Source organism: Quercus robur, chromosome 2 (assembly GCF_932294415.1).
Source record: "Quercus robur chromosome 2, dhQueRobu3.1, whole genome shotgun sequence".
In the NCBI taxonomy this organism is placed as follows: Eukaryota; Viridiplantae; Streptophyta; class Magnoliopsida; order Fagales; family Fagaceae; genus Quercus; species Quercus robur.
In genome coordinates, this window is record NC_065535.1 from 97,659,088 (window position 1) to 97,686,515 (window position 27,428).

Here is a 27,428-nt window from a genome sequence, read left to right on the forward strand (position 1 = left end):
AAAAAAATAAAAATAAATATTTATTTTATTTTTTAGGGGAGAATATTACTTGTAAGGGTTCTTTTGCTCCCAAAAAAAAAACATAAAAAGCCTTTATTGAACCCAATGTTCACAATTCTTAACTATGATTTTTCCTGAATGCTATAGACACACACACATCCTTCCCTTCCCCTTCAAGCAGTAATATATATTGTCAATGAATTATCATCCCTTTGATTATTCGTGCTTTGAGCATTGATGCTACAACTTCCAATTGAAGCTTGGTCAGTACCATCAGTGCAATCATGCTCATTCATCAAAAAACAACCAAAAACAGAGAAACAATAAACAACCCAAGGAAACACTTATTTCTAAAGACACTCGTAGGAAATTTCCCACCTCAACATCCATGCAAACCCGACTATGCATTTATCTAGTGAACAGATTATTGTCTATCAAATATATCAATTACAACCTCCCATTTGTCTGATTTTTTTCCCCATTTTAAACATTGGTTATTTTATAAGGAAAAAATAAATTCTAACAATTTGTGATTGATAGAAGCATCAATGGAACATAAAAGGTGAAATAGATGACTTTTATTTATCAAATTAGTATCATTTCGGTAAATCTCAACATAATTTAAAAGCTGTACATAGAAAAATCCTTGTACAAGCTATGCAATTCACATACAAAGCATTACGCAAACCAACATACTGATTATGAAGAGGCTATACGATCATACATAAGATCTAGCTAAATCCAATCCATTTATCCAAGGATGGAACAAAGTGACAAATTACATATAAAAAACAATCAAATTATATAGCCAAAATGGATAGATGCTACACAGCTACACTATTGTTGCTTATAGTAGCCACTTTGCTTATATACCTTACTTTCTCACTATGGTACCGCTCCATCAACTCTCCCCTTCCACCACCTGTGTCATGGACTCGTGTTGAAGCGGATTCATTGATTCAAGATGGGTAAGAAGCTGATTTTGAAGAGGCAACACTGTCTACTCAAGCACATCCACGTTTAAAGTTGTTACGCTACCTTTTAGCAAAGCAGGAGGACTCTTGGGGATTGACAATTCACTTGAAGACTGAGCGTCACGACAAGATATTTGTGATGACGTCTCATCAAATTCAACAATTGAAGGGCTATGATGCAGGTCAGCAGAGCCTTCACAATTAGACACATCTTTATCTCGAGGAACAAATATGGAATCAAAATTAGGGAAAACACCTGCCAAAAATATGAATCAGAGTCACAACCAAAGATGAAAGAGGGAAAAAAAACCAAACAAATGGAACGTAATCTGTATTTACCACAAGAGAGAGGCCGAGGTGGAAGAACTAATAAACATCGAGGAGGAGGGAAAGCAAGCCGGCCCAACCAACCCAGAATATGAAGTCCTAAAACTTGACTTATACAATCTGTCACTGGAAGGAAAAAAAAATATATTAACAGATAACTGATAAGGGCAAGCAGCAAGTTAGCAAGAACAAAGCAAGAGAAACATAAACTATAAAGATACGGTGGGTGAGAGGTGGGGGGTTGGGCTGGGCAGGGCAGTAACTGTAGGATACATAGCAAATGTGTACATGCGCAAGAAAATACCTTCAGTACAAGTGTCTCCAGCAGCAGTAATCTGCCTCCAGATCTCAGCCTGTCCGCAATGAATCTCAGCCTGGACCATAAAATGGTTTTTCTGCTTCTGGGTCACCTTCAACTACTTCCACTCCAATATAATATCCTTCCTTATAATCTCCTGATTTTACAATACAAACAAAAATTATAGATAAACCCAGTTGGAGAACAAAATTAAATACTGAAACTTGGCAAAGATAAGAGGATCTCTGGGATATGGAGAACATCATTTTGGCATCTAAAATTTGATATGGTGTAGAACTCTAATATGTGGACACAATTATTAGGCCGCTTGTCTTGTGCCACATCAGCTAGTTTTCTCATTTTGGAAAATTATACTGACCTCTCCCAAGATTTTCCGTTGTTATACACCTTTTTTTTTTTTTTTTTTTTTATTAAATATAAGCTATTTACATTGATCTCCAACTAAATGGTTGCAAAAATAATTATATTTTGTGATGGCCAGAGGGAGGATAGGCATATTTGTGAATTTTTATTTATTTATTTATTTTATTTGCAGAGGGTATGTAAATTAGTTACTAATCACAGAAACATGGTTGCTTGGTCTGCTGTGCAAGAATCGTCTACTTCTACAGGTAAGTAGTTGCATTCTCATCTAATATTATATAATTTGTAACAGTTAAATTGTACAAGTTAAATCAATTCAAGAAAACTACAAATGTCTTGAAATTACCAGTGGCTGCCGAAACAAAGGAGGTGAAGACAGCTCAAGAAGAAGCTCCAGCAAAGGCCAAACCTCCAGCAAAAGCTGCGGCCAAGCCACTGCCTCAGTTAATGGAGGAGGATATCATCCCTTCATTGAAAGCAATACTTGAAGCTCAACCTGATCTTTCTGAAATTGAACTATCTTTCCAAGACAACAGGGTGAGTGTTTTTTTTTTTTACTATTTAAATCCTACAAACTGATATGTAGCAATCGCAAAAAAAAAAAAAATTCGGACACTTATTTATTATGTTGTTAAAGTGAGGTCAATCACATTTAGCTTTAGTATTTTCCTTTCTATTTTTTCAAAAATTCTCTTGGATTTATTCCTGTGTTTATCATGAAATCCCTCTTAAAATCTCTCCTTTTTTTTAGGCTGAGAAGATATTAGAGACTAACAATTATATGAATAAAGATGTCAAATTTGGTTCATAACATATTCTCCAGTCAAAACCAATTCTATTTGGTAAAACATCACATTCAGTAAAAGAAAAAAGAAAGCTGATATCTTTTAATTTTTGCTAACTAACACCTTATATCTTTTTTGCTAACTAACACCTATAATTTTTGCTAACACCTTATATCTTTTACTAGGGGGGAAAATGATTCACAATTACTTTTGTAAGGTCATATGTTCTGGAGTCTTACAACTATAGGTTTATAAAAAAGAAAAAAAAAAAACTCCTTACCTCCTTTAACTTTTCAGGACCCACTTCCACCAACTCTGCAACTGTGCTGTAATAATCAAGATGAATTACAGTGTGCTGAGCAGGAACACTTATTTAAGCTAGGGGGTGGATAAATCAAGGCACAAAAGTAAAAGAAATGTAACCTTCGCAAGTCCTTCCCCTTCATTTTCTGCTAGGGCCTTTGTGTTAGCCACCAAATTTTGGGTCTTGGGATTGCTTACTTCAAATCCCTCTTTTTCAGCTTTCTCCCTTGCTTGAGCCTGCAAATTTTAGATATTTAGTCAAAATTGCTGCCTATTAACCAGGACTGCTGATAGGAGCTCTTGTTTTCATATACATGGGAAAGGAATATTTTATACGTATAATGGAAATATGATTAGCAAAGTGAACAAAAAACAGGTATTACATTAGTGCCACTCTAGTACACCGGAGGTATTCATGATAAAAAAAAAAAAATATTATCACAACTGAAAAAACCTACAGAGTTGTCTTCTATATTGGATGTTGGGGTTTCCCCTGAGTCATGTCTTGCAGCCATTAAGGAACTTGTACCAGGAGATTCTGGCGGAAAAACAGTATATTTTTCAGCATATATCCGAGGAGGGATAGTGGGCGCTGGTGGTGAAATAGTAGACAGATAATGCAAGAGCATCTGTATAATTTGCTTGAAGTTTGGTCGAGTGTTTGGGTCCTCTCTCCAACAATAAGTCACAATCAAACCCAAATCCTCAGGGAGGTTTTCAGCATTGGGCCTCACATTCTGAAACAATAAATATTTGGATGATGTTAAAAGCTCCAACAAATAAATGAGATTTAATCTACCAATGGGACAATGTGAATCCTTGTGGCACACATTGCAAAATAAATTACCTGATGGCCTAATCATTGAGATTCATACAAAAACAAATAAGGATGTTAGACCCCTTTCTAGAATAAATTGTGCTTATTGTACATTCCATTCCATTCAATGTCAAAGTTTGAAACTAATGGATAGATATAAATTAGGACTACAAGAGCAATTTTAGAACAATTAGACTTTCAAGACGTTCTTAGGTAAGGCAAAAGCATAATGAGCAAATACAACCCATGCTGTCAGCTTTCAAAGATATTCAAAGATATAGACAAGAAATTGCATCATTCTAACTAAAAGTGGAATAGTTTGTATGGATTACAATTAAAAGAAACATATTGGTTCACTTCTAGCAGCAATAATTTCCTGAAATTTTCAATAAAGGATCCAATTGTATAAATTATGTAGCCCGTCCTTGCATAAAAATGTCTCCACCCCAACCAAAATTATAAATAAATAAATAAAAGTAAAAACATGTGATACCTCCTGGTCTGAATTGTATGAACCCAAAATTTTCTAGTCTTTTAGCTGTATCCTCAGAGAATGCCTTCACCCAAAAAGATAAAGTCTCCCTAGCCAGCTGCAAAAAAGGAGTATTTCCAGAAAACATAATCAATTGACATAGACATCAACAGTAAGATGCACCATTACAACTAAATTGAACTCTACACTGTTACAATTGACAAGAAACAACAGATACACTTTATAGGTCACAACAAAACGGAAACATATCCGTAAAACTTGTACACTCCGGGAATTGGATGTTACAATAAGACATGGCAATTCAACAATCTTGTTTCCCTGTTCTCACGTACTGAAGAGAATTTGAGTCCTCCTGGATATGTGGTTCTCAGTGCAGTCATTTCTCAAATGCAAAGTCAATGTAATTGAAATTAACAATTTACATGCCTCTCAGTCCTTCCCCAGAAGTTACCATCTGCCAGCACTATCGCATTAGTGTTGGTCATCAAGATCCCCAAAGCAAAAAATATAGTAGATACTCCAATAGATTCTCCATGTATTCCTTGTATTGCCTGTAGAAAATCAAAATTGCAACACATTTTCAAAGCGCACATAAACAGATATGAACCATCATTTTTTATAGTTATTTATGTACTTGCACATATACACATACATACATGTGTGTGTGTAGGGATTTACTATCATTCCCACTTTCATGTTAAGGATAGCAGCCTTCCCGTTTTTGTTTAGCCAAATATTCCCCACTTCCTCCATATAAGGTGTGGGCATTTTTTTCCACAACTATCAAAACCACCCTCACAACTCACACTACCCCACCCAAGTCACACCATGTCTAATCAGGTCATACCATGTCACAAGTGTTAACTAGTTAAATATCAGACAATTAATGATGATAGACAGGAGCATTTCACACTGAACACAGATGGAGTGCATACACGAGGAGTTTATGATTGACACAAAAACTGTACCAATCACCATTGGCAAAAGGCCAACAAGAATGCAAAGATACAGTAAGAGCAGAAGGTTCACTTACAGTCAACTCAACCTCCAGCACAGCTAGGTCTTGGAGATTTGAAGAGTCCTCAACTCGTGATGGATCAATATACTTTGTAGATGTTAAATTCCCTGAAGTCTCATCATGTTCACTCCTCTCTATGACAGGCTCTTGATCTTTCTGAAAATGTTCATGTACAGCCACAGAAGTTGGGAGATGTTGAGGATTTTCCATCTCTAGTGAATCAAACTTCCTCTTTCAATTATTAGTACTCAAATCACCCATTTTAGTGACTAACTCATGGCTTGTTGAAGTAGAATCTACAGATATGCCATGTTTGCTTTCATCTACAAGATCATTAATTGTGGTAATTTCTTGAGTATCCTCCCATTGAAGGAAATGACAAGCTCCTTGTCCCTGTTTCAAAGCCAGAATCCATTAATCAGATATCAACTAGTATGTCAAAGCCAGAATCCATTAATCCATTAATCCTTGTCCCTGTTTCTTGAATGAATGCCCCTATGCTCTTGTAAATTGTTGTTTTTGTCTATATGATTCTTTCCTACCCATCATCAAAAATAAGTTTCAGTAAATTCTTACATGAATATAAATATTTTACAATTTTTTAAAGACCTGATCCATATCTGCTTTGGGCACTATTTTTTTCAAGAACATAAATAATAGTTTCCCTATATGCAAAATACCATACAACTCAAATTGATATCGATCACTGTTTGTATTAAAAATTAAATGGTGACTTCCATTCAAGGAATTAGTTAGTTTGATTTAAACCCACCAAATGCATAAGATGCGGGATAAAAGCACAGCCTATGAGTCAATATCCAGAATTAGACAGTAGTATACAGTATCCCACACCCCCAATTAGGGTCAGGAAAAAGATGGACAAAGACTCTTTAAAGACAATGAGAAGTGTTAATTATGTGTCAACATAATCAGCCTTTGATCTAATATAGCTCAACACAATCAAGTGTTGCAAATTGTGACAAATGAGTTGTCGAAACAAGAATAAACGTTATGGCCAAAAGAAAGTAGAATACCAGTTGTTGTTTACATCTGACAGGAATGCATTACATTATCCTGAAAGATTTTAAATTTAAAACATAGAAAAATAAAAAGATTATCTTAAACATATGATAATTACTTGATAAAAGGAAATCTTTATAGGCTCAATCCTTAAAATTTTATTTAGAAGATCGTTCTATATAGAAAGACCATCATTTATTAATTTTATAATTTTGTAGTTTAATAGATTTATTTAGTTCTTCAAGTTTTGTAATTTAATGGAGTTTAAATCTGTCAAAGATTTTCATCAATCACATGATGACTTTGTAATACTGTTCAAGATAAAATTGTAAATTATGTTGGAATTATCATATAATTGTTCATAATTTCATATATACATACATACATACATACACACACACAAACACACACACACACACATATATATATATATGGACAGAGAGAGAGTTATAGACAAACACAGATAAGCACATTAACCCTTGATTGTAGAGTACACAGTGCAGTTGAGTAATTGTGTGCAATGAACAAATTCAAGACTTGTTAAATCATATAATGCTGACACTAACAGCTTGTTTGGGAGAGGGGAATAGGGGAAAATGGAATGGGGGAAAAATGAAAGATTATTTTTTTTATTCCCTCGTTTAGGACTTTAATAGCCCTCTTGAACCCATTTTTTAATCCCTCCCAAATTGGGAAGAATCAGAGAATGGAATGTGCTTTTATGAAGTTTTAATGAAGTCCTCATAATACCCCCCCCCCCCTCTTTTTTTTTAATGATTGTCTATAACCCTTTTTTTAATAAAATAAAGGGCATAATGGCAATGTTTTTATAACACAAGTCATTTACATTCAATTCCCAATCAAGGTTACTTTCCATTCCATTCAAATGCAGTCTCTTATAAAAAATAATACGCATGTAGTCTACATTTAATTCGGAATTGATGAACTTTTTGTAATATTTTAGGGAAACCAGAAAAACAACAGGCACAGATTATATTTGAACAAACCAGTAAGAATGCAAGGAAAAAAGCATGGCATACGGAATTGCACAATTTCATACAGAGATCACTTGCACTGCTATGACAGAAAGTCATTTTAATTTTCTGTACCTCAGATGTCATCCATAAATGTTACAGAATCCATTTTGCAAGCAATGTGTCCAGAAATGGATCTCCCTAGATTTTAAAACATACATGGAAATGGATTATGTCTATTTAAAATTTTGAAGCCTACATGGTGAAACTTGTTCCAAATTTTTAATGGCAACAAATGAATCATCTGAAAATCACAGGTACAGTTTTAGAGAAAGAAACCACATGAAAATTTCTTTCTTCTTCAAGTGTACAGAAAAAAAAAAAATGCACTTAGCAAACTTGCCTTCATTTTGTCCTGTTTTTCTTGCGGCCCTCAAATTATTAACCAAAGAAACAAGTTTGGGAACTTCCGAGTCATCAAGTAACGATTCAAAATGTTTCAATCCCTCGACCACATTAACCTGACATGAAGATAAGCACATCTCAAAAATAGAAAACAATTATAAATGAAAATTCAGTATCAAGATTCAACATATTAAGCAATAAAACTAAGTCATAGATATCCACAAAAGTATTTAGTAGAATACTACCTCCTTATGGTCAAGCATCTCAAAGACAGAAAAAGTTTTTGGAACCGGAGCAAGATTCTGCTTCTCATTTTGATTTTGTTCTGCAGAATGATTCTCTGTAAGAAAATTATAGGAGTCCAACTCAAAATACAATAGCAAAAATATTTAGAACTAGCCTCATCACACACGCTTCACGCGTGCGATGAGGCTCTTTTTCAATATTAATTTTGGTTTAGTGTCATAATGTTTAAAAGTGGGATAGAGATAGTGTCCTAATTCTTTGGATCTTTCTCTATGTGAGTTTTTTTTACATGGAATAATGTTTAAAAGTGAGATAGATAGTGTCCTAATTTCTAAGATATTTCTCTACATGAGAGTTGATAAAAGTTTGAAGTTTTGAATGTAAAATTTATAAAAATAAATATAAAAGAAAGGTAATTCAGATTGGAGAAGAGAAAGGGAAAAAGCCTAAAACTTAGGAACTTTTTTAAAAATAGTAAATTACTCTTTTAAACAGTTTTTGTTTTTAAATTTAAAATTATTTAACTAAAAGATAGGGGTATTTTAGAGAGTTTAAGAATTTTTGTGAGGATATTTAAGTACACAAAATGATGAAATCTAGACAGAGAATCCTATTATTAGTAGCATAAATAAATTAAAGAAAAAATTTCTAGATAAGAAGCATCTGTATTCTGTCCTAAATTCAGGCAAGAGAAAGGGAGAGTTTCTCCCCTTTCAGCCAAAAAATGGAACCTAGATGTTCCAACCACCAAACCGTTGATACCTAAAGAGCTACCAGAATTAGCCTTCAAATTATATCCTGCTCAGTACAGCCACCACTTCCTTTTTCTCTTTGGCCAATCAAGAGCTGATGGATACAACCCCAATGGCTCACCTACTCCCAAGGGGTTTTTAATCCCCCCACCCCCCCTCTCCCCAAAACCCAAACCTGGCACATTCCATAAAGAAATCCAATTACCTTTGCAATTTGAGGTGCATCCATCATCTACCACCTTGGCTTCAGTTGGAGAATTGCCACACGTTGTCCCTTCTGAACTTCCCAAACTCTTCAAGCTACCAGCATCTGCTTTGGTAACCAGAAACAATAAACATCAAAGTTGCCACATAGAACTTCTCAAATATAAGGCATATTTCATATTTCATAATTCTGTAACTTTAAGCTTGATTATATTTGGAGTTGTCGAACCTTCATTAGGAGAGCAACGAAATTTGTTAGTTAATTAACTTTAAGAACTCCACTCTTAGCTTCTTTTACTCCACACAATGATAGCATCATAGTTCATACCTAAATAGAAAGTGGAGTGTGTTAAGCAAACAGCCATCAGAGCATAGCCAGCTTTATAAATGTTTAAATAATAACATCATGGCCAAAAGTTACATGTTCAAGTAGCCAATATACAACAATTAGGGATATGAAGTAATAACATACTTATCAAAAAAAGAAGAAGTAATAACATACAAAAAGCACAATTTTGTTGAAGAGCTGTGACCCCTTTGTCTGTGCGCCCAGCAACAACAACACAGCCTTCCAGTGGTAAACCTTTGTCTTTCAGCAGTTTAACTTTATTCTCATCAACAAATTTCCCAAGAGATATTTCAATTAGGCTGTCCAAAGTAAAGTGTAGTCAAGACTCAAGAGTATTAATAAAAATGAAAGAGGACTATCAAAGTATTTAGCAAATTCCAATCAATTCACTCATTTTGTACACATAGGAATCTTGATAGTTTTAAATCAGCAGAAGGCATATTGAAGCACCCAAAAACACAGAATTAGGTAGCATTTGTCATTGTGTATTAACCAATAATGATGACAATTTTGTTAGCACATTTAGAGGCAGAAAGACCAGACTTCAAAGTTGAGTTCCTAATTCAAAAGGAATGGTATAAGTTGTGATTCCGTTATTCCTATAACTAAAAAATCTATGGAAAATATGAATTCCTTTATCTAAAGCCAATATAAAGGAAAATATATTCAATCACAAGACCAAGGGCTTCATTTAAGTTTTCCTTACCTCATCAAAAGTTAATCCACCAATTTTTGACACACTTCCACTATATGAAAGATCAACAATCTCTATGGGATGCTAATCCTAATGCATTTTACGCTTATGCTGTCTCGTATAGTGTCTGGTATGTGGGGGAGGGGGTACTGCATCTCCTTCGTGAGGCTCCTCACGATGCTGCAAAGATGAAGTTACAACCAAACAATGGATTACATGAATTCCAATACCAACCATAACAGTAGTTACTCGATATTCATTACATTAAATGATTTGTTATACCGTGGGGCCAACGTTGTGTCCTGCTTTGTGACCACCTGTCCCACAAGGAGGTGCTTTTATTGTACGTTTAGGTCGACCTTGTGGGGGTGACTATAACCCAACAACCTGCTCATTCTCAACATGCACAGCTTGCTGTTTTGCTTGACTCCCAACAACTGCGGGGGAGGATGGTGTAGCAAATGAAATGTGAGTGCCCGTAGTCATGGGATCTATATGCAGTCTAGGAGTGGGCATGAATGACATGGAGTGACTATGGGGTGGTACATGGTCTGTATGACCAATGCTGTACGAGGGGGATTGCGTGTGCATGACAGGAGGGGTTTGACTGAAATCAGGGCCGAGATCAAAGGATGGTGGAGTAAATGAAAGATGAGCAGGATCAAAAAATGTATGTGAGGTGTGTGAAGGGATCTCGGGGTGAAAAGATGCATGAGCAGTGGGTAGAGAGATCTCTAGGTCAGAAACTGCATGAGCAGTACGTGGAGGGATCTCTGGGGAAGGAGATGCATGTGGAGGTGGAGGGAACTCTGGGGCAGGAGATGCACGTGGGGGTGGAGGGAGATCTGCCCTACTAACGACCTGATGGGATGCAGCACGCTGACCATGGCTATGGCTGGCATGAGTTGAGCTTGTGCTTGGTCGTCCAGTATCTTCTGGCGCTTCTGGATTTGCCCCATCGATATCTTCCAACGGAAGTCGAGCAGTTATACGGTGAAGGCGTTCCACTGTCTTAAGTACAGCTGAAATATGCTTGTACTCATGACTGCCTACTGTATAAAGTTTCAACAACTTCTTGTGACTGGCAACCTGAAAGTAAATAAATACCATTAGTACATCATACTGAAGTTCTTGATACGCAACAAAAATTGAAAAGAAAGGTCGAAGCAATTACCATAATAATAAGTGAAGCCGAAGTGTGGTCGACGAACCTCTAAGTCACCCTATCGTACCAATCGAAGTATGGATGAGTAGGCGACATATCACCCTCTAGTTGTGCTCCAGGACATAGAGATCGTGCTCGACTATCCCATACTCGGATATGGCCATAATGTCTGTCCCTCCAATTCACCTCCATCTTCCCCCTCAGGTTTATGGCATGAAGGGCTTCGTCAGTATCAACATATAGGGGGGGTTCTTGTACCATCCCGAACTGACGAACAACACGGTCCGGTGTATGTTTCTCTACTAGCCAGAAACATACAAGCGGTACCCTCGCTGTCCATACATCCCTTCCGGCGACACAAAACGCAGGCAGGTGGGCTAATTCAGCTTCATATGGTTGCCACACCACCTGAAATAATCAAATCAAAGGGCAGCACATTATGCAATGTTCCATATCTATGAGCTTTTTTACATTTATAAATACAATAGTCATAAACAATAGAATAAACACAATTTTGGTACCTGCTTTGGATGCATACAATCTAAAAGCTGACGGTACCGGACCAAACAGATTTCGGCGGGGCTATTCAAGGTGTTCACAACCCACACAGTCCTACAATTGCGAAAGAGGGAGTCAATACTTGGAATTGAGAATATGAAATAATCAACAACAATAAATGATGGGCAATCGTAAATTTAACAGTACATACCACTAAGTTTATACTAATAAATGGTTATCTAAACATATGATTTGTGGAGCTATTACTCAGCTATTAATCAGTCAAAATTTGAAGAATATCAAGGTTAAAATTTAATTTTCTATGTCTAACAATGTGTTTAAAATTATGGATCTATTTCCAATAGAGAGAATCAGTCAAGGAAGAGACTTACTTAATAGACAATGGAGAAGGTGCAAATGGTGGGCCATATGCACCATCTGGTGGGAGGTCCATCCTTGGGCACAAAAAAGGGAATCTGACCCATGCCCAATACTGAACTAGCAACAAGGCCCCACCAATCTGACTAGCACCTCTGTCGGTTGCCCTGCATAACTGTCTGTACATCCATGCAAGGCAAGCGCTCCCCCAACTGTACTGAGGTGGATTTCGAAGGTTCCTCAGCATCTGCAACCACATCGTATGCACCCTATCACCAGACTTGTCGGCGAAAATTGTGTCTCCCAGGAGTGCTAGGATATAACACCGTGCATATTGATGCACAACCACCTCTGTTGCATCATCGGGCAACCCTTCGTCAATTTTTTCTAGTAGCTTCTTAATTTGGATCCTTTGTCCTTGAAGCGTGGTGCTATTAGTAGCAATTCCAAGCAGACTCCGACATTCATCCTTCCATTTCAAGTCAGTTGTTCCAACAATTGCCTCACCATCGATTGGAATCCCGAAAAGAACCTCCACATCTTGTAATGTGATCGTTGTCTCACCATGGGGCAGGTGGAAGGTGTGGGTTTCAGGCCGCCATCGCTCAACGAAGGCCGTGATCAGGTTATGATCAATCTCTCTACCTGGGGTCCTATACAGCCCCTCTAATCCAACTCTCTTCACAATGTCGACGATACGATCATCCACCACTATCCGGCGTCGTTTTCGGAACTCGTCATTACGACCGCGGCATGTCAGTGGCCCTGGATCCTGCACATGATAGAACTATGGTGATGAGATGCAATATGTCATAACCTTTGTATATATGATTGTAGTTATTGATCCCAAAAAACAAAAATAAAGCAGTTATGAAGGGACCTTAAAATATCAACCCCAAAAAGAAAAAAAAAAAACCAAAAAAAAAAGCAACAACGGGAGAAAAATAAAAGGATGCAATGCACTTTCTACATTTGTCTAGTAATGAAAGGCTTCCCATGCGACTAGCCTATTGCTGTCTCTAAACCAGGAAAAGTTAGATGGAAAATAAACAACCTAAATAGAGGAAAGTAAAAGAAACTAGAGGCAAAGGCTAGCATTCTCAATAATAACAAGAAAAATTACTGCAACAACCACAACCTGAACAACTTCTTGCCAAGCAACAATAAAATTATCACAGGTCACATTGCTTCAAACAAAAATAACTCTTATGAACCTAGGATTGCTTTGTTCATGTATGCACAGACATCGAGTTCACGTATACAACACATTCATGTACGCAACACATTTAAACGTACTCTTACTGACATCTTCATTTCTACACAATTTTCAGAGTTTGTAAATCATGGCATTTTTTGCTGGTCCTGACATTTGTTTTTCTTTCCTGTAACTAAGCACAAATTGTTCAATTGTTTCATCTAGGTAATTAGAGGCCTTGTCATAGACAAAGAGAGTGGTAACTTGGTTAAGGCTAATTGATTTGGTTATGTAAAGAGGGGTATGCATGGCACCAAAATGCTATCCACTCGGGTTGTAAGGTATGTATTTAAAACTTGTTAGCTTGATTATGGAAATTGTTATAAGGAAAGTTGCTAACCTAGTTTCTGAACTGTGGAGCACTGGCGATTACGAATATGCACACACACAAAGTATACACCAAGATTATTAATTGGCTAGAATATGCTTATACAAAATGTTGATCATGACCATTCTTTTGGGGAGACAAAATAAAGAAATAAGGCCAAGTTATTATAAGCACATGGACACAGTATTGTCAGTGTTTAGCATGAGACTTAATATACTTGTAAGTCTCAATTGAGTTCAGTTTATTTATTTATTTATTTTTGATGTGATTAGTTTAATTCATTGCATTCTACATAGCAATTTTAGCATCACAAGATTGTAATGTAACAATGAATCATTACTGCTGTTGTGGTAAGTAATAAGTAATAACATTCTTTTAATAATGCCGGTTCATCATTCTTCTATTGAGGGTTGCCTGGCTGCATTTAATTTTTTACATATTGGAATATTTGGAACATAACTATGATCCTTTTAGCCTAAATTTCATACTTTTAGCATTAGTTTCATCTCAAAGTGTTTTTCTTGGTTTTCTAGATGAAAGAGTGAATGGTAGTAAAGTGTACACCCACACTAACAGTCAACCAATCTAACTTAACCCAACTAATGCGCATGACCATGCATTGAAAGCTAGTAATACCATTGACACTTAGAATTTCAGAAATGGGAAGAAAAAAAAAAATCAACATAATGTAAAAGGATAAGAAGAGAATATTCAGCAGGTGGTCGGTTTTAATTTTTACCTTGCCTTCCCAAATAGCGCACGCTCGATGTGTTTTTATAAACCTTAACACCGAATCGTCAATGGGCCCAGGACCAAACTCATCAGGGAGCTGAGCAGGAATAGCAGCCATACTGCACGAAGTTTAGGGAGTCAAGAGTACTATAGTCTATTACATTAAAAAAAATAATCATGGTTTATAATATATATAGTAATATTCAGAAGGGCATTATTTGCCTCACAGCAGAGATATGGCAGCAAACTCTGCACCCCCAAATATCAAGTACAATGCATGCGGAGAGAGAGAGTAAGAACCTCCCTTATGATGACTTCTCTTATCTTTCAAACAATATCAGTAACGTTTCAATTAAAAATAAATGAATCCTAAATTCTTATCCGTATCGATCAAACAATGTACATCCTCCCACAGCAAACACAACTCATCCTCGTCAATAACTCTAACATTATAACCATATATGTAACCAATTCAATCCTTTAAGAAAAACCTCTATACTTGGCTTTGTTGTTGTTGTTGTAGTATTATAAATAGAACCAATATAAACATAAAAGCAATACATGTTAATCTGCATCAATCAAACAATGTACATCATCTCGCGCCAAATACAACTCATCCTCGTAAATAACTCGTATAACATTAACCATATATGTAATCAATTCAATCATTTAAGCAATTCCACCAATAGTAACACTAGCACTGGCACTAGTAGCAAACAAGACAGTCACAAAACCTAATCAATTGAATGAAATTCACAGTGAGAAAAGAAGCAAAACCTCGTTGATTTCCTCGGGAGGCGGAGGCGGAGTCTGGCGAGGCTGATAGAACTGCTTGAGCTTGGACAAATCGACAGCGAGGTCAACGTTGCACTGAGGGCAAGTGAACCTGGCCAAGCCATGAGGGACATTGAGAATGGCCTTGCAGTGAGCGCACGGCACCAAATAAACCCAGAAAAAAAGAGAGAGTCCTTACTTTTTTGTGAGGTACTTCGCCAACCACTGAGGGAGAAAGATGCGAGGCGGAGACAGACCGACGGAAGCGAAAGGCAGCGACGGCGATGGAAGCGAAAGGCAGCGACGGCGACGGAAGCGAGAGAGCCAGCGACGGCGACGGTGCCGGCGAAGGAGCGACAGGCTCGGAGAGAGTGTGAGAGTGAGAGAGAGACGTCTCGTGAGAGAGAGAGAGAGACTGAGAGTGAGAGTGAGAGGGTCTAGACTGAGAGTGAGACGGCGACGGTGCCGGCGACGGTGCCGGCGAAGGAGCGACAGGCTCGGAGAGAGTGTGAGAGTGAGAGAGAGACGTCTCGTGAGAGAGAGAGAGAGACTGAGAGTGAGAGGGCAGAGACGAGTGCAGTCAGGAGTGAGAGAGGGAAATGTTTGAACTTAGTTTTTTTTTTTGTGTTTTGGTCTGCGATGGTTGACACGTGGGTTCTTTTTTTGAAAACAAACCGAGTTCAATGAACTCGGTTTACAAGAATGGAAACCGAGTTCATTGAACTCGTTTTCCAGTCATACAAAACGAGTTAATTAAACTCGATTTGTACCTATAAAAATCAACTTTATTAAACTCGGTTTACAAGAATATAAACCGAGTTTATTAATCTCGTTTTCTACTCTTACAAAACGACTCCTACGAACTCGATTTCTGGCATATCAGACCCACCTGGGGACAGTGCAAAATAGGGAAATCGAGTACACTATACTCGATTTTATAGCACACAAATCGTGGATACTGAACTCGAGTTGTTATATTCCAAATTAGTTTCAAACGTTTCCTAACTAATGATATTGTTTGAATTTTATTGTTATTTTCTAAAAAAATCCGAGGGTTAGCAAGTTCATGAAGATAGGCCAGGCCTCTAATTGCACCAAGTGCGATTTTTAGTCTCCTCATCCAATCCAACCTGAATCCTGACTTCCCTGCACAAAGAACAGCTATCTCATTAAATGTTAATGAGAAATTATATCAGCATTATCTACATGATAATTTACATTGCCTGGAAAGAGGCTATCAAAGTTATGGCATATTATGTTTTCCTCTAATATTGTCTCTGGAGGAAGGCACACTGTTGAAGTATAAAGAAAACTTACTGAAATCCATTTTAATAGTGGTTGAAGTACCTGAAAGGTTATCCTTCAGGGATCAATTTGGAACATATTCATATACAAGCATTTGTTCACCTTGATCCAAACAAAAACCAACAAGGCTGACAAGATTCTTATGATGAACCCTTGACAGAAGTTCAATCTCAGTTTTGAACTCAAGGCCACCCTGCATTGATGCTTTTTGAGCTTGTTTGATGGAAATCAATTGACTAGTGGGAAGAGTCCCCAGATAAACCTGTAGTAATGTTGACAAATTAGACATTTGGTAACAAAATTTATCGATAGGAACAGTTCAGAACTACATTGAGAAACTTAAGGAGTTGTCATTAACCAAAAAAAATTATGGGGAGAAAAGGGAAAAGATTTTGTAAAGAAAATTAAACATTTGAATTGGCAGAAGAACAGAACAAATTGCATTAAGTGAAAAATATTTCTTGTTATAAAATTTAAAAAATCTTCTTATATATTCTTGGAACTTTCGTGAACAACCAATATTCTAGAGAGAGTATTCATATTTAAACCTTTCCATAATCCCCAGATCCAATAGAAGTTTCTTCAGAAAACTTGTTGGCGTACTTCTTAAGCTCTTCAAAAGAGAAACATCTTGCTCCTTTCAACTGAGGAACGCCACCACTGCCATTATTTGGATCCTAGCGTGCTGCATTTGTATGGTGTGAAAGTGATTATATCCCTTACAAAAGGGTGTAATTGATCAGAAACTCTTTCTACCCTTCTTTTTTGGTGGAAAGCATAAAACCCTGCTAAGAGTAATAGAAGCAACAGGACAGTACCACCAATTGTTGCTCCAATAATAATGCCTATGCTTGACTGCTTATTTGACTTTGTGTATTCCTTTAAATGATGAACATGAGAGAGAGAGAGAGAGAGAGAGAGAGAGAGAGAGAGAGAGAGAGGTAATATTAAGATGAAGCTAGCATTGTATCAATTTCTTTTTTAAGAGATGCATCACAATAAGAAAAGGCAAATATTGCAACCATTACTTTTTAATATAGAATGCAAATTGGAAGTTACTTGAAAAGGGTCCATATGGCATAACCTTAAAATAGAAGAGTCCAAATTTATTTGGAGGCTTAGATGTAGCACAAACCCAATGTTAGAAATTCCTGTTCGATTGAAACGATTTTGACAAGATGGGAAGACTTGTATGCTCATTTCAAGGTTCTTAGATGAGTCTTTGAAGAGGTTACTTATGGAAATTGAATCCACAGGCAGTTTGTGGGACTGCGCAAAATTTCATTAGAGACCCTTTAATAGCTATGTAGTAACTTGGGTTTCCTAAATCTAAAAAGGAAGGTGCTTAAAAAAATAGAGTTCCCTTGTATGAATATTCACATTTACAATTAGGGCTGGAATCCTGACCCAAATTGCAGTTTATAGGTGGAGTTGAGAATATACTAGTGTTTTTTGATTGGGGAACCATGCAGTAACTCTCATTATTATTCTTACAAAATGCGTTATCCACAAGTCCACAGAAAAATTATGGATAATTAGTCCAATTGATAGGCCAAAAACGAATTGACCCCTTGTAATGAATTAATTGATTAATTAGTCAAGATTATTAATTAATCAAATTAACATGCAAACGCGTGGTAGCACAAATAAATCACTAATTAAACTAAGTGCAGCGGAAAATAAATTGACACGGTGATTTGTTTACGAATGGGGAAAACCAACATGGCAAAAACCCCACCGGGTGATTTTAAGGTCATCACTCCCGAGAATTCACTATTATCATAACAAGCGGTTACAAGGAAATGAATCCCAGTACCTTATACCAACCTATAATTGAACCCTTACCCCAATACCTAATTAGACTTCTTCTGTAGTGACAATCTCTCCTTTTCAATGCACGGCTCCCAGTATGTGACTAACTAATTGCGCGGATCCCAGTACGCGACTTCAATCACCAACTATAGAAAATTATTGGCTACAAAGTTCTTCAGTTCATCCAGATGATAAGGATCAAGAAGATGCTTGGTCACAAAACCCTACAGTGCACAAACACAGCAACTTCTTCACAAGAACGATGAACTAAGGCAAAACTCTGTCTCCAGTCACAATTTGCTTGAACAAACTTTGCTCAACACTTGTGCAACTTGTGTCCACTTTGACGGCCCTTAAAATAATCCTTTTATATATCTAAGGTTGTGAGAAAAGAAAGCCCAAACACATAATCATGGATTAGAGTCAAAACAGATTTGAAATTCTGTTTTTCATAAACCTCGACAGATACCCTATCTGTCGAGCCACGGGGCTGAACAGCTCTTTAAGTTCGATGGATGGCTAGCTGTTGAGCTTTAATGATAGGCACTTTTCAGACTTGAATCTTGGACAGACTTGCATGGTTTTAACACTTGATCTTGAAACAAAGTTTCTTGAAGTATTAAACACATCCTAGTTCTACCCAAATACAAGTAAAGTGCATTTTGTCAAAAGATTAGCCAATTACATAAAATAGTAACATATGTTCCTAACAAGTGAATCACATATGTCCTAACAATCTCCCCCTTTGGCAATTCGTGACAAAACCACAACAAACAAATGAACATATGAGAGAAGTCATAAATCACTCAACTCATACTCACTTGTTGAATACAATAAAATCTATCCTAACACAAACTCTTGAAAAACTTTGCAAGAAGAGAGTTTATGGCAAGTAGACTTTAACAACCTGCATTTCTGAAACACTTTAAACAAAACTCATTAAGGCATCTTAGTGCGAAACAGAAATAATAAATTGCATACAAGTAATAAGAAGCATGTGCATAAAGAGAGAAAAGAAACAACACATGTAAGGGTAGGTGAAAGAAACATACAATTAAAATATAAAGAAGATAAGTACAATATATGTCAATAATGGTCACAAGACCCATGTACAAGATGAATGTATCTCAAATAGAAAGAAAAGAAAAAGATACATGTAATCCTCACGACATCCCTCAACGTGCACTCTCCCCCTAGCAAAAATCTCCTATGCTAACCCTCCCCCTAAGTGTGACTACTCTCGTAACCAAAACTACTTCCCCTTTTTGTCACGAGTGATAAAGGGTAAGAGTGTCAAGTAGACATCTCGTCATCGCTAGGTGAGCTAGCATCGCCATCATCCTAATCATCAGAAGCAGTAGCATCATCATCATCAGAATCACTCTCATCCGCAGGGGCCACAGGAGTGGAAGGCATGGTATAACCACCCATCTCAGCCTAGCGTCGAGCAATGTGGTCAACACGAGTGTTCACCTGACATAACTCATCAATAAGAGTGTTGAGGCGAGCATCCATGCGCTGAAGCTGTGCCATGATGTCCTCGAGTGTCACTCCGCTTGTAGAAGAGGGAGGAGCAGATGTGATGGAGCTGAAGGAGTGGAAGGAGCTGCCGTACCGGACCGTCTCGATCAAAACTATGCCTTGCTCCGTTTAACGGTAGCGTAGTCAATGGCACACATAACAGGGAAGTGGTCGGAAGAGGGAAAAGGAACAGAAAAATGGCATAAAATCTGCGTGATAGCCGAAGGGAAAATGAGCTTATCACGTGTAGCAGTATCCCTATACACATCTATAATAGAAAGAATAAAATGTGAAGGAAAATCTATAGTGAGATGCTCTAAAAAAGAAAGCAAAAATCGAGTACGAGGCTTTGTGATAGAGTTATAGTGAGATAGGGGGTGCAAAACAAAAGTCATCACCATGTTCATGAATCTAGGACCTTTAGCAAAGGCCTTACATGGTGTAAACTGATGATCGCCCTAATCCGCGGGACGCTTGCAGAAAGCGGAAATCATCTCGTCTTTGGATACAGTCCTCAGACGCTCACAATCGGAGTAGTTAGGATGCTCTACCCTTGGGACACGGAGCACATTGGAAACCAACTCCGGTGTGACAACTATGTGCGTACCTCGAATGCGAGTATGAAAGAGAGGTACTGAAGAATCAATTCCATGCATGTTGGAGTAAAACTCCTGGATCAGCATGGAAGGACATGTGACTGGGACGTCACATAGTGACTTCCAACCCTGACTGTGAATGACATTAGGTAGGTAAGTGTCGGCAAAGTCCGCCAAAATGACTCGACGTTCCGAATGAACACCTCGTCGAGAAAAGTTCTTCGAGAAGTCCTTTCAGGCATCCTCATCACGAAACCAAATAGAAGAGGGGTAGGATCAGAAGAAGACGATGCCCCAGAACGAAGAGGGTTTCGGGACGGAGCATATTTATGTTTCGGTGCCATTGACGCACTAACGTAAACGAGACAGAGAGAGGGAAGGGGAAGAAAGAGACAATTAGAAAAGCTCCAAACAGTTCAAATATACAAAAATATATTGAATGTAAGGTATGTATGCATGAAAATGCATAAGCATGTGACGTGCAAAGTAAAAAGCATCATAGGCTCAACCCAATCCAAACCTACCAGCACACAAACAGTTCAACATGTATAACACAACTAAATGCATGAAAATACAGTTATAATGCACATGGAATGCAATGCATGAAGTTTTTAAGATCAAATCCTCAAAACCCATCCCAAAAATTTTACAAAAACCTCTTTGATTTTGAAAAACCCCAAATTTTGCAAAAATCCCAAAAACTTAGGTTTCAAAGAATGAAATGCATGAAAATGAGGGATTAGAGACTTACCAAGTGAGGAAAAGCTTGATTAGTCTCGAAAAATGCTTGAGGAAGAGGTTTAAGGGAGAGAGGAAAGTGTTTGGGAGATGAACAGCCATGGATAGATTGAGAGAGATCGAGGAAATGAAGTTCGAATCACACAAGAACCTATATATAGAACCTCAGTAAATCTCGACAGATAGAGGTGTCGAGAGGTATTGAGACAAGTGTCAAGATTTAAAAGCTTCGAGAGATGCAGCTATTGAGAGGTGTCCATAGCAAAGCAGGCTTGATGGATCGAGGTGGTATCGAGGAGCTATCGAAGAGACAGGAGATTTCTCGATCGATCCACCTAGCTATCAAGAGGTGTCGAGATTGCGATAAGAAAACAACTGAAAATCTCGACAGACAGGCTAGGTATCGAGAGGTGTCGAGGAGGTGTTGAGATTGCTTAAAAACTGTTTTTCAAGAAGGGAAAACACAGATATGAATGCAATTAAGCATGCAACACAACCAAAGATCCAAACATCATTTTGAACTCTTCAAAAACATCTCTCAACTATAAAAATGTTAATCACAAAGATCCTAAAAATACACACACACACACACACACACACACACACACACACAAAACAAGTCTAACCAATTTTATATTTAAAAAACAAGTCAAGACAGTTTAGTGAGCATACATTAACACATGTAAACCTTGTGATGGACAAATCACATTGTACCTGCACATTTATCAATAGTAGCAAATAATATTACGTGTTGTGTGTGAAAAACATCGCAAGATTGCATAAGTGTATACATGTTATGATGATTTGAGATATGAGAAAATCACTTTAACTCACACAAAATCATAACTGTTTGATGGGGACTATCACCTTCGAGGTACATCTTATAACTCCCACTTCTCCTAAAATACACGCTTGCAATCATATATAAAGTATTTTGATCTTTTTGCTTTTTATTTTTCTTTGCATGTTTTTCATATTAAGCAAATCATGCAAGGGCATATAAGAGAGAGAAAAGAAATACCCAATGATGTTAAGCATTTGACATTCCAATTTTGTTATACCGAAGCACACAAATTTCATTGACATTGCACTTTTGCTATGTCGAAGCATACAAATGTTATTTCATGATTGGCAGGCAAAAGACAGACAGAGGTTGAGTACCAAGCCCTTGCCAGTATAATTTAGAACAATTTTGTTCTTTCTCCATCTGCTTACTACAACAAGAACAAATGAAAATTCCTCCCAGGTGGGTCAAATTATTGTCCGAAGGTCACCAAACTGAATGTATTTTTCAAGAATCAAAAATCCAATTTATAGTCTTTGCCATGTTTCAGTCTCAGCAATTCATTCACATATGATAACAACGAAAAATTGATTAACAAAGAAATAAAAAGGAGAAAGCTATTGAAGTGAACTTACAGTCTTCGTTTGAGGCATCGTTGGCTATCAATGCTGTAACCAAATATTGCATGAAAAGCAGCAGCAGCAGCAGCAGAAATAGCTGAGTTCCTGTTCTTCCACCCATTTCGCTTCAAAGTCACTGAATTGAATAAGGAATGATAATAAATTATGTAAATTCATCTGAGGTAAGATTGATACTAAAACAAGTCAAAGTTGCAGAACTAGTGATTACAACACATTAATTACGACACAACCACCAGTGTCCACTGACTGACTAAAGTGCTAATTTTTTTTTTTAAAGAAAAAAGACACAAGTGTATATATATCATAAATGATAACTCCATGACCACAGGTTGCTTGCAACTTATTAAATGGAGATATAGACGTATATAATATAATATAGGGGACCTTCTTCTTAGAAATATCTGATATAATTACATGAATAGGAGGGAAAGACAACTCAATGACTGGAACAGATAATGTATGCGCATGCCCTATTGGCTCCAAAAGAAAAGAAATAACCAGTATTTTTTGATAAATAGTGAATGTTCAAGTAGTGTGTAAAACACTTATGAACGTTTAGACCTTCAATTTACAAATTACCAACATAAGTTTATAATCAAACAATGTATGTGCGGAATATGATAATAAGCTAAAACAGAATTGGTAAAACAATCTAAACCGAAATTAATCACAACCATAGCAGTAATTAAAAGATAAAGATTAAGGGAAGAGAGATACAAATACAAAGACAACACATCGATGTGTTATCGAAGAGGAAATCGAAGTTCTCGGCATAAAACCTCTCCGCTGCCCTCTAAGCAGTCAATAATCCACTAGAGAATAAAGTTGGGATACATGAATAGTAGAAGACCCTCCAAGCCTAATCTACCCAATGCACCTAAGTACTCCAAGCTTCTTGCTCCAACAGGGTTGCGCCAAATCTTGTCTTCTCTTGCTTATCGGATCCCGCAGTAGCCCATTGCATCAACCAAAACGAATTGGTCCTTTCTGAACTGCTTCCCAAGTACCAAATAACCTCCTCATAGATATGGGTATGGTGAGATAATGATTTGGCTAATGTACCTCTGAAGGATGTATTAATGGAAAGGATGAGAGTAGAGGAATTTTGGAGAATCAAATGATGAAGATTGTGGATGAGTCAATCTTTTTTTTCTCTAGGGTTTCTCTCTTAAATTTCTCTCTAGAAGCTCTCTACATTTCGTGGGTGTAAGGGTATTTATAGTAGGGTGTGTATGGAATGCGAAGAGTTAGTTACAACCAAATAGGGTGTTCTAGCGACTCAAGCTTGCAACTGGAACGATCTAGTCGCGAGGCTCTTCTTGATTGCACACTCTTGAGCTTTTCTTCACACTCTCTCACACACTACCCCTACATGATTCCTACCTAAATACAGGGTTTCTAAATGCTAAATTACAAGCAAATTTGGCACGGAATAAAGCCAACAAAATGATTGAATAAATTCAACCTTTCAATCTCCCCCTTTGGCTATTCTATGATAAAACCCTAAAATAAACTCTAGACTTAACATGTGAGTTGGGTACAATTGAAAAAAACTCACTCACACCTAACTCTAGAATCTGTGAAGCTCTTGAACCATACGAACAAGTATTTCCTGAAAACAACAACACAATATGACCATTGTAAGTAGAAACCTTGAAATGCATATGGAGCAAGCATAATGCGATCAAGCAATATAGATTAAAGTAATAAAGTATGGCTTGACCAAAAACAAACAATCACTATAAATAATGACCACAATGATCATTCACACAAGGAATGAACATCTGGACATTTAAGCTAATAAGCTCAATGCAAAGTATCATTTGCATGTCCAACACTCAACCGATACAACAACACAAGGTAATTGCATCAAGGATACAAAATCCAACAAGGGCATAAGAGTGATGTACTTGAAGAAATGCATAGCATTAACAACAAGTACTAAGCTACAAAGCATGAGTACAAAGCACAATATACTGGATATAAACTTAGATATATAAACCAAAGTACCAAAACTTTAAACAACAGCACTGTAAATACCAAGAGTTATAAAAGCTATAAACACAAAAGCTTATAAACACATAAACTAAAAAATAAGACAAGCCAAAAGTATGTGTATATGTATATTAGTGTTCTCCTTTTGAGCTCACACAACTCCCCCTTTCAGTATGCACACTTCCCATTCTCGTGTTGCTCTCCCCCTTACTGTATTATCTCTCCCCCTTTTTGACACGAATAGCTAAAGGCTGCCCTCCAGCTTTTGTTGAGTAACATCTAACTATGTCTCAATGGTTGTGAGACGCATTTGAACTTGGTTGTTGGTGGAGTAGAGAATCCTTTCAAATCTGGAAATACGCTGATACAGACCCTCAATCAAAGTGCTTAACCTGTCAACTTGAGAGCTAGGTTGTATAGACTGAGTGCTAGTCGTCTGCAACTCAGGAGTAATGGGAGAAGCAGTCTCAGTATGTACAGGTGTAGCTGAGCTATGACCGGATGAAGTGGCATGAGGGGAAGATTCACTCTTAGATTCTGAAAGTTCAAATATGTGTATAAACATCCTTGAACGTTTAGACCCCCATTTTACAAATTAACCAATTCAAGCTTTATGTCAAACAACTAGTGTGCGGAAAATGAACATAAGCTATAATATAGAATTGGAAAAACTATATAAGCCAAATTAAAATCACAACCCACAGCAGATAATAAAAGGCAAAGATAAAAGGGAAGGAAGATGCAAACACAAAGACAACACGCGATGTGTTATCGAAGAGGAAACCGAAGCCCTCGGTGTAAAACCTCTCTGCCGCCCTCCAAGCGGTAAACAATCCACTAAAAAATGTAGTTGGGATACATAGACAGCAATAGACCCTTTAAGCCTAATCTACCCAGTGCACCTAAGCCCTCCAAACTTCTTACTCCAACGAGGTTGCGTCGAAACTTTTTCTTTTCTAGCTTCCCGGATTCCGCTACTAGACCGTAGCATCAACCAATGTAGATTGGTTCCTTCCTAATTGCTTCCCAGAACACCAAACAGCCCTCTCACAGTGATGAATATGGTGAGAACAAGGTTTTGGTAAAATGCCTCTCAAGAGTTTGACAATGGAGAGGAAGAGAGTTGAGGAATTTGAAGAGACTCTAATATATAGATTGTAGGTGAATCAATCTTGTTTTACTCTAGGGTTTCTCTCTCAAATTTCTCTCTGGAAGCTCTCTTTCATTTGTGGGTATAAGGGGTATTTATACTAGGGTGAGAGGAGAATGTGAAACGTCAGGTTTTTCAAAACAGGGGTGGCTCGCGGCTTGGCCTCGCAACTTGACTGAGTCGTAAGACCCAGTCGCGAGATAACCGTATGGCCAGTTGTCTTGTAGTGCTCTAGCTAGCATGACTGTTCACCTTCTGGCATGCTTGGCACGTGTGCTGCATCTGGCAGCTTGCAGCTGCGAGTTACCCGCGAGATCAAGCCGCGAGTCTCTATTTTCTTGCACACTCTTGAGCAATCAACACTCTATCTCACTCACTACCTTTACAACAAACCCACCTAAATACAGGGTTACTAAATGCTGAAATACAAGCAAATTTGACACGGAATAAAGCCAATAAGATGGTTGATTAAATTCAACCTTACAGGTTCTTTAGAAGAGTGACTCTTACTTGCTTGAAGAGATATCATGGATAATGGGCGAAGACGTGCCAGTATTTTTCCATCTGTTGGAAGACGAACACCTTCAAGAACCATGATCTTCATGAGAAGACTACAAAAAGGAAGACATGTTCGTGCTACCATTCGAGCTGCTATTTTCCCAATGGTTTGAAAATGTGGGCACAAATGTCAATCGGAACTTCGGTGATGAGATCACATAGGAATTGTGCTGGTCCAAGGTTGATGAAGCCAGTGTTAGATAGTGGGTAGAGGTTGAAGAACATGATCAAAGTGAGAGTCTTCAGTTCAGGTGCAAACTTTGCAGTGCCTATGGATGTGCCTTTGCTTGAAATGTCATGATTAGGCCCAAGAATTTGAAGAATTTCTTGTATCTGAGGAAGTCTATCATCATATGGAGTGAGATCTACATTGGCCAGCCTATTGATTCGAAGAACCTTTGCCATGTAGTCTGGATTGATGCTGAACTCCTTTCCTCATACCCAACACTTCAACTCAACCTCGGTGTATCTAGCATTTGAATAGAACTCCTTAACCAATTCATCAATTGGGTCCTCGAAGTTCCCGAACAGATCAGCCCAATATTTTGCTTCAAAGATCCTAGGAATAAATGTTGTTCTCAAGGTATCAAATTTTATAACCCTTTCCACCACAGTAGGAGCCTCTACAAAAATGCTTGAGAAAGTCTGTGAATTGAGGGGAGTCCTGAATCTCTCACTGTTTGAATCTGGAGACGAACTTCGAGTCCGTTTTGAAACAGGGGATGATGGAACATCAATCATAGTATCTTCTCCTTGAGAGGAATGGCGAGACATCTACAAAAGAACATACACATAGCAGAGAACCAAGTGCAAAACCACAAGACACAAATATAAACTTGATTAGATCCCAGTTAGTCCATGAAATAAGCACACATTGTTATTTAGAAAGACATATCACTCAATCATGGTAAATGAACCATGTATGTAGTATTGAAGCATGTATTTAAGCATGAGCAACATTGGTGCATATGGTGTGCAAATGTGATGAATGTGCAAGCACATCTAAGCACAATGTAAACTATGAAATCCACAAAATCACAAGTAACAGTCTTTGAGATATTTTACTATGAGCATGATATGCACAACACAGTACAATCATGATATTCTACTAAAAAATGAGAAGCAAACATGAAAACATGTAAAACAAGCATCATA

General features: G+C 37.5%; 1 protein-coding gene and 1 long non-coding RNA gene across 4 annotated transcripts; both read right to left on the reverse strand.

Annotated features, from left to right (window-relative positions):
- Positions 1 to 576: 576 nt before the first annotated feature.
- On the reverse strand, positions 577 to 15,645 carry LOC126716124 (serine/threonine-protein phosphatase 7 long form homolog). Of its 3 annotated transcripts, XM_050417137.1 has the most exons (15): positions 15,177 to 15,645; positions 14,407 to 14,518; positions 12,099 to 12,856; positions 11,730 to 11,820; positions 11,218 to 11,616; positions 10,326 to 11,132; positions 10,056 to 10,223; positions 4,382 to 4,478; positions 3,530 to 3,808; positions 3,192 to 3,308; positions 3,049 to 3,094; positions 2,330 to 2,503; positions 1,606 to 1,756; positions 1,314 to 1,427; positions 577 to 1,230 (listed from the first exon to the last, which is right to left on the reverse strand). In XM_050417137.1, the coding sequence occupies exons 1-5, from the start codon at positions 15,305 to 15,307 to the stop codon at positions 11,257 to 11,259; spliced, it is 1,452 nt and encodes a 483-aa protein (XP_050273094.1). In that variant the 5' UTR covers positions 15,308 to 15,645; the 3' UTR covers positions 577 to 1,230; positions 1,314 to 1,427; positions 1,606 to 1,756; positions 2,330 to 2,503; positions 3,049 to 3,094; positions 3,192 to 3,308; positions 3,530 to 3,808; positions 4,382 to 4,478; positions 10,056 to 10,223; positions 10,326 to 11,132; positions 11,218 to 11,256. The 3 variants fall into 3 exon arrangements, with proteins under 3 accessions (XP_050273094.1, XP_050273095.1, XP_050273093.1); XM_050417138.1 differs by lacking the exons at positions 577 to 1,230; positions 1,314 to 1,427; positions 1,606 to 1,756; ... (3 more) ...; positions 3,530 to 3,808; positions 4,382 to 4,478 and adding exons at positions 9,002 to 9,328; positions 9,503 to 9,648 and having other exon boundaries at positions 15,177 to 15,285; positions 15,373 to 15,645; XM_050417136.1 differs by lacking the exons at positions 577 to 1,230; positions 1,314 to 1,427; positions 1,606 to 1,756; ... (3 more) ...; positions 3,530 to 3,808; positions 4,382 to 4,478 and adding exons at positions 9,002 to 9,328; positions 9,503 to 9,648.
- A 579-nt stretch (positions 15,646 to 16,224) lies between these two features.
- Positions 16,225 to 17,995, reverse strand: LOC126716135 (uncharacterized). Its single transcript, XR_007652013.1, has 3 exons — positions 17,027 to 17,995; positions 16,521 to 16,740; positions 16,225 to 16,319 (listed from the first exon to the last, which is right to left on the reverse strand). It is a non-coding gene; the product is annotated as an uncharacterized LOC126716135 (long non-coding RNA).
- Positions 17,996 to 27,428: the final 9,433 nt, after the last annotated feature.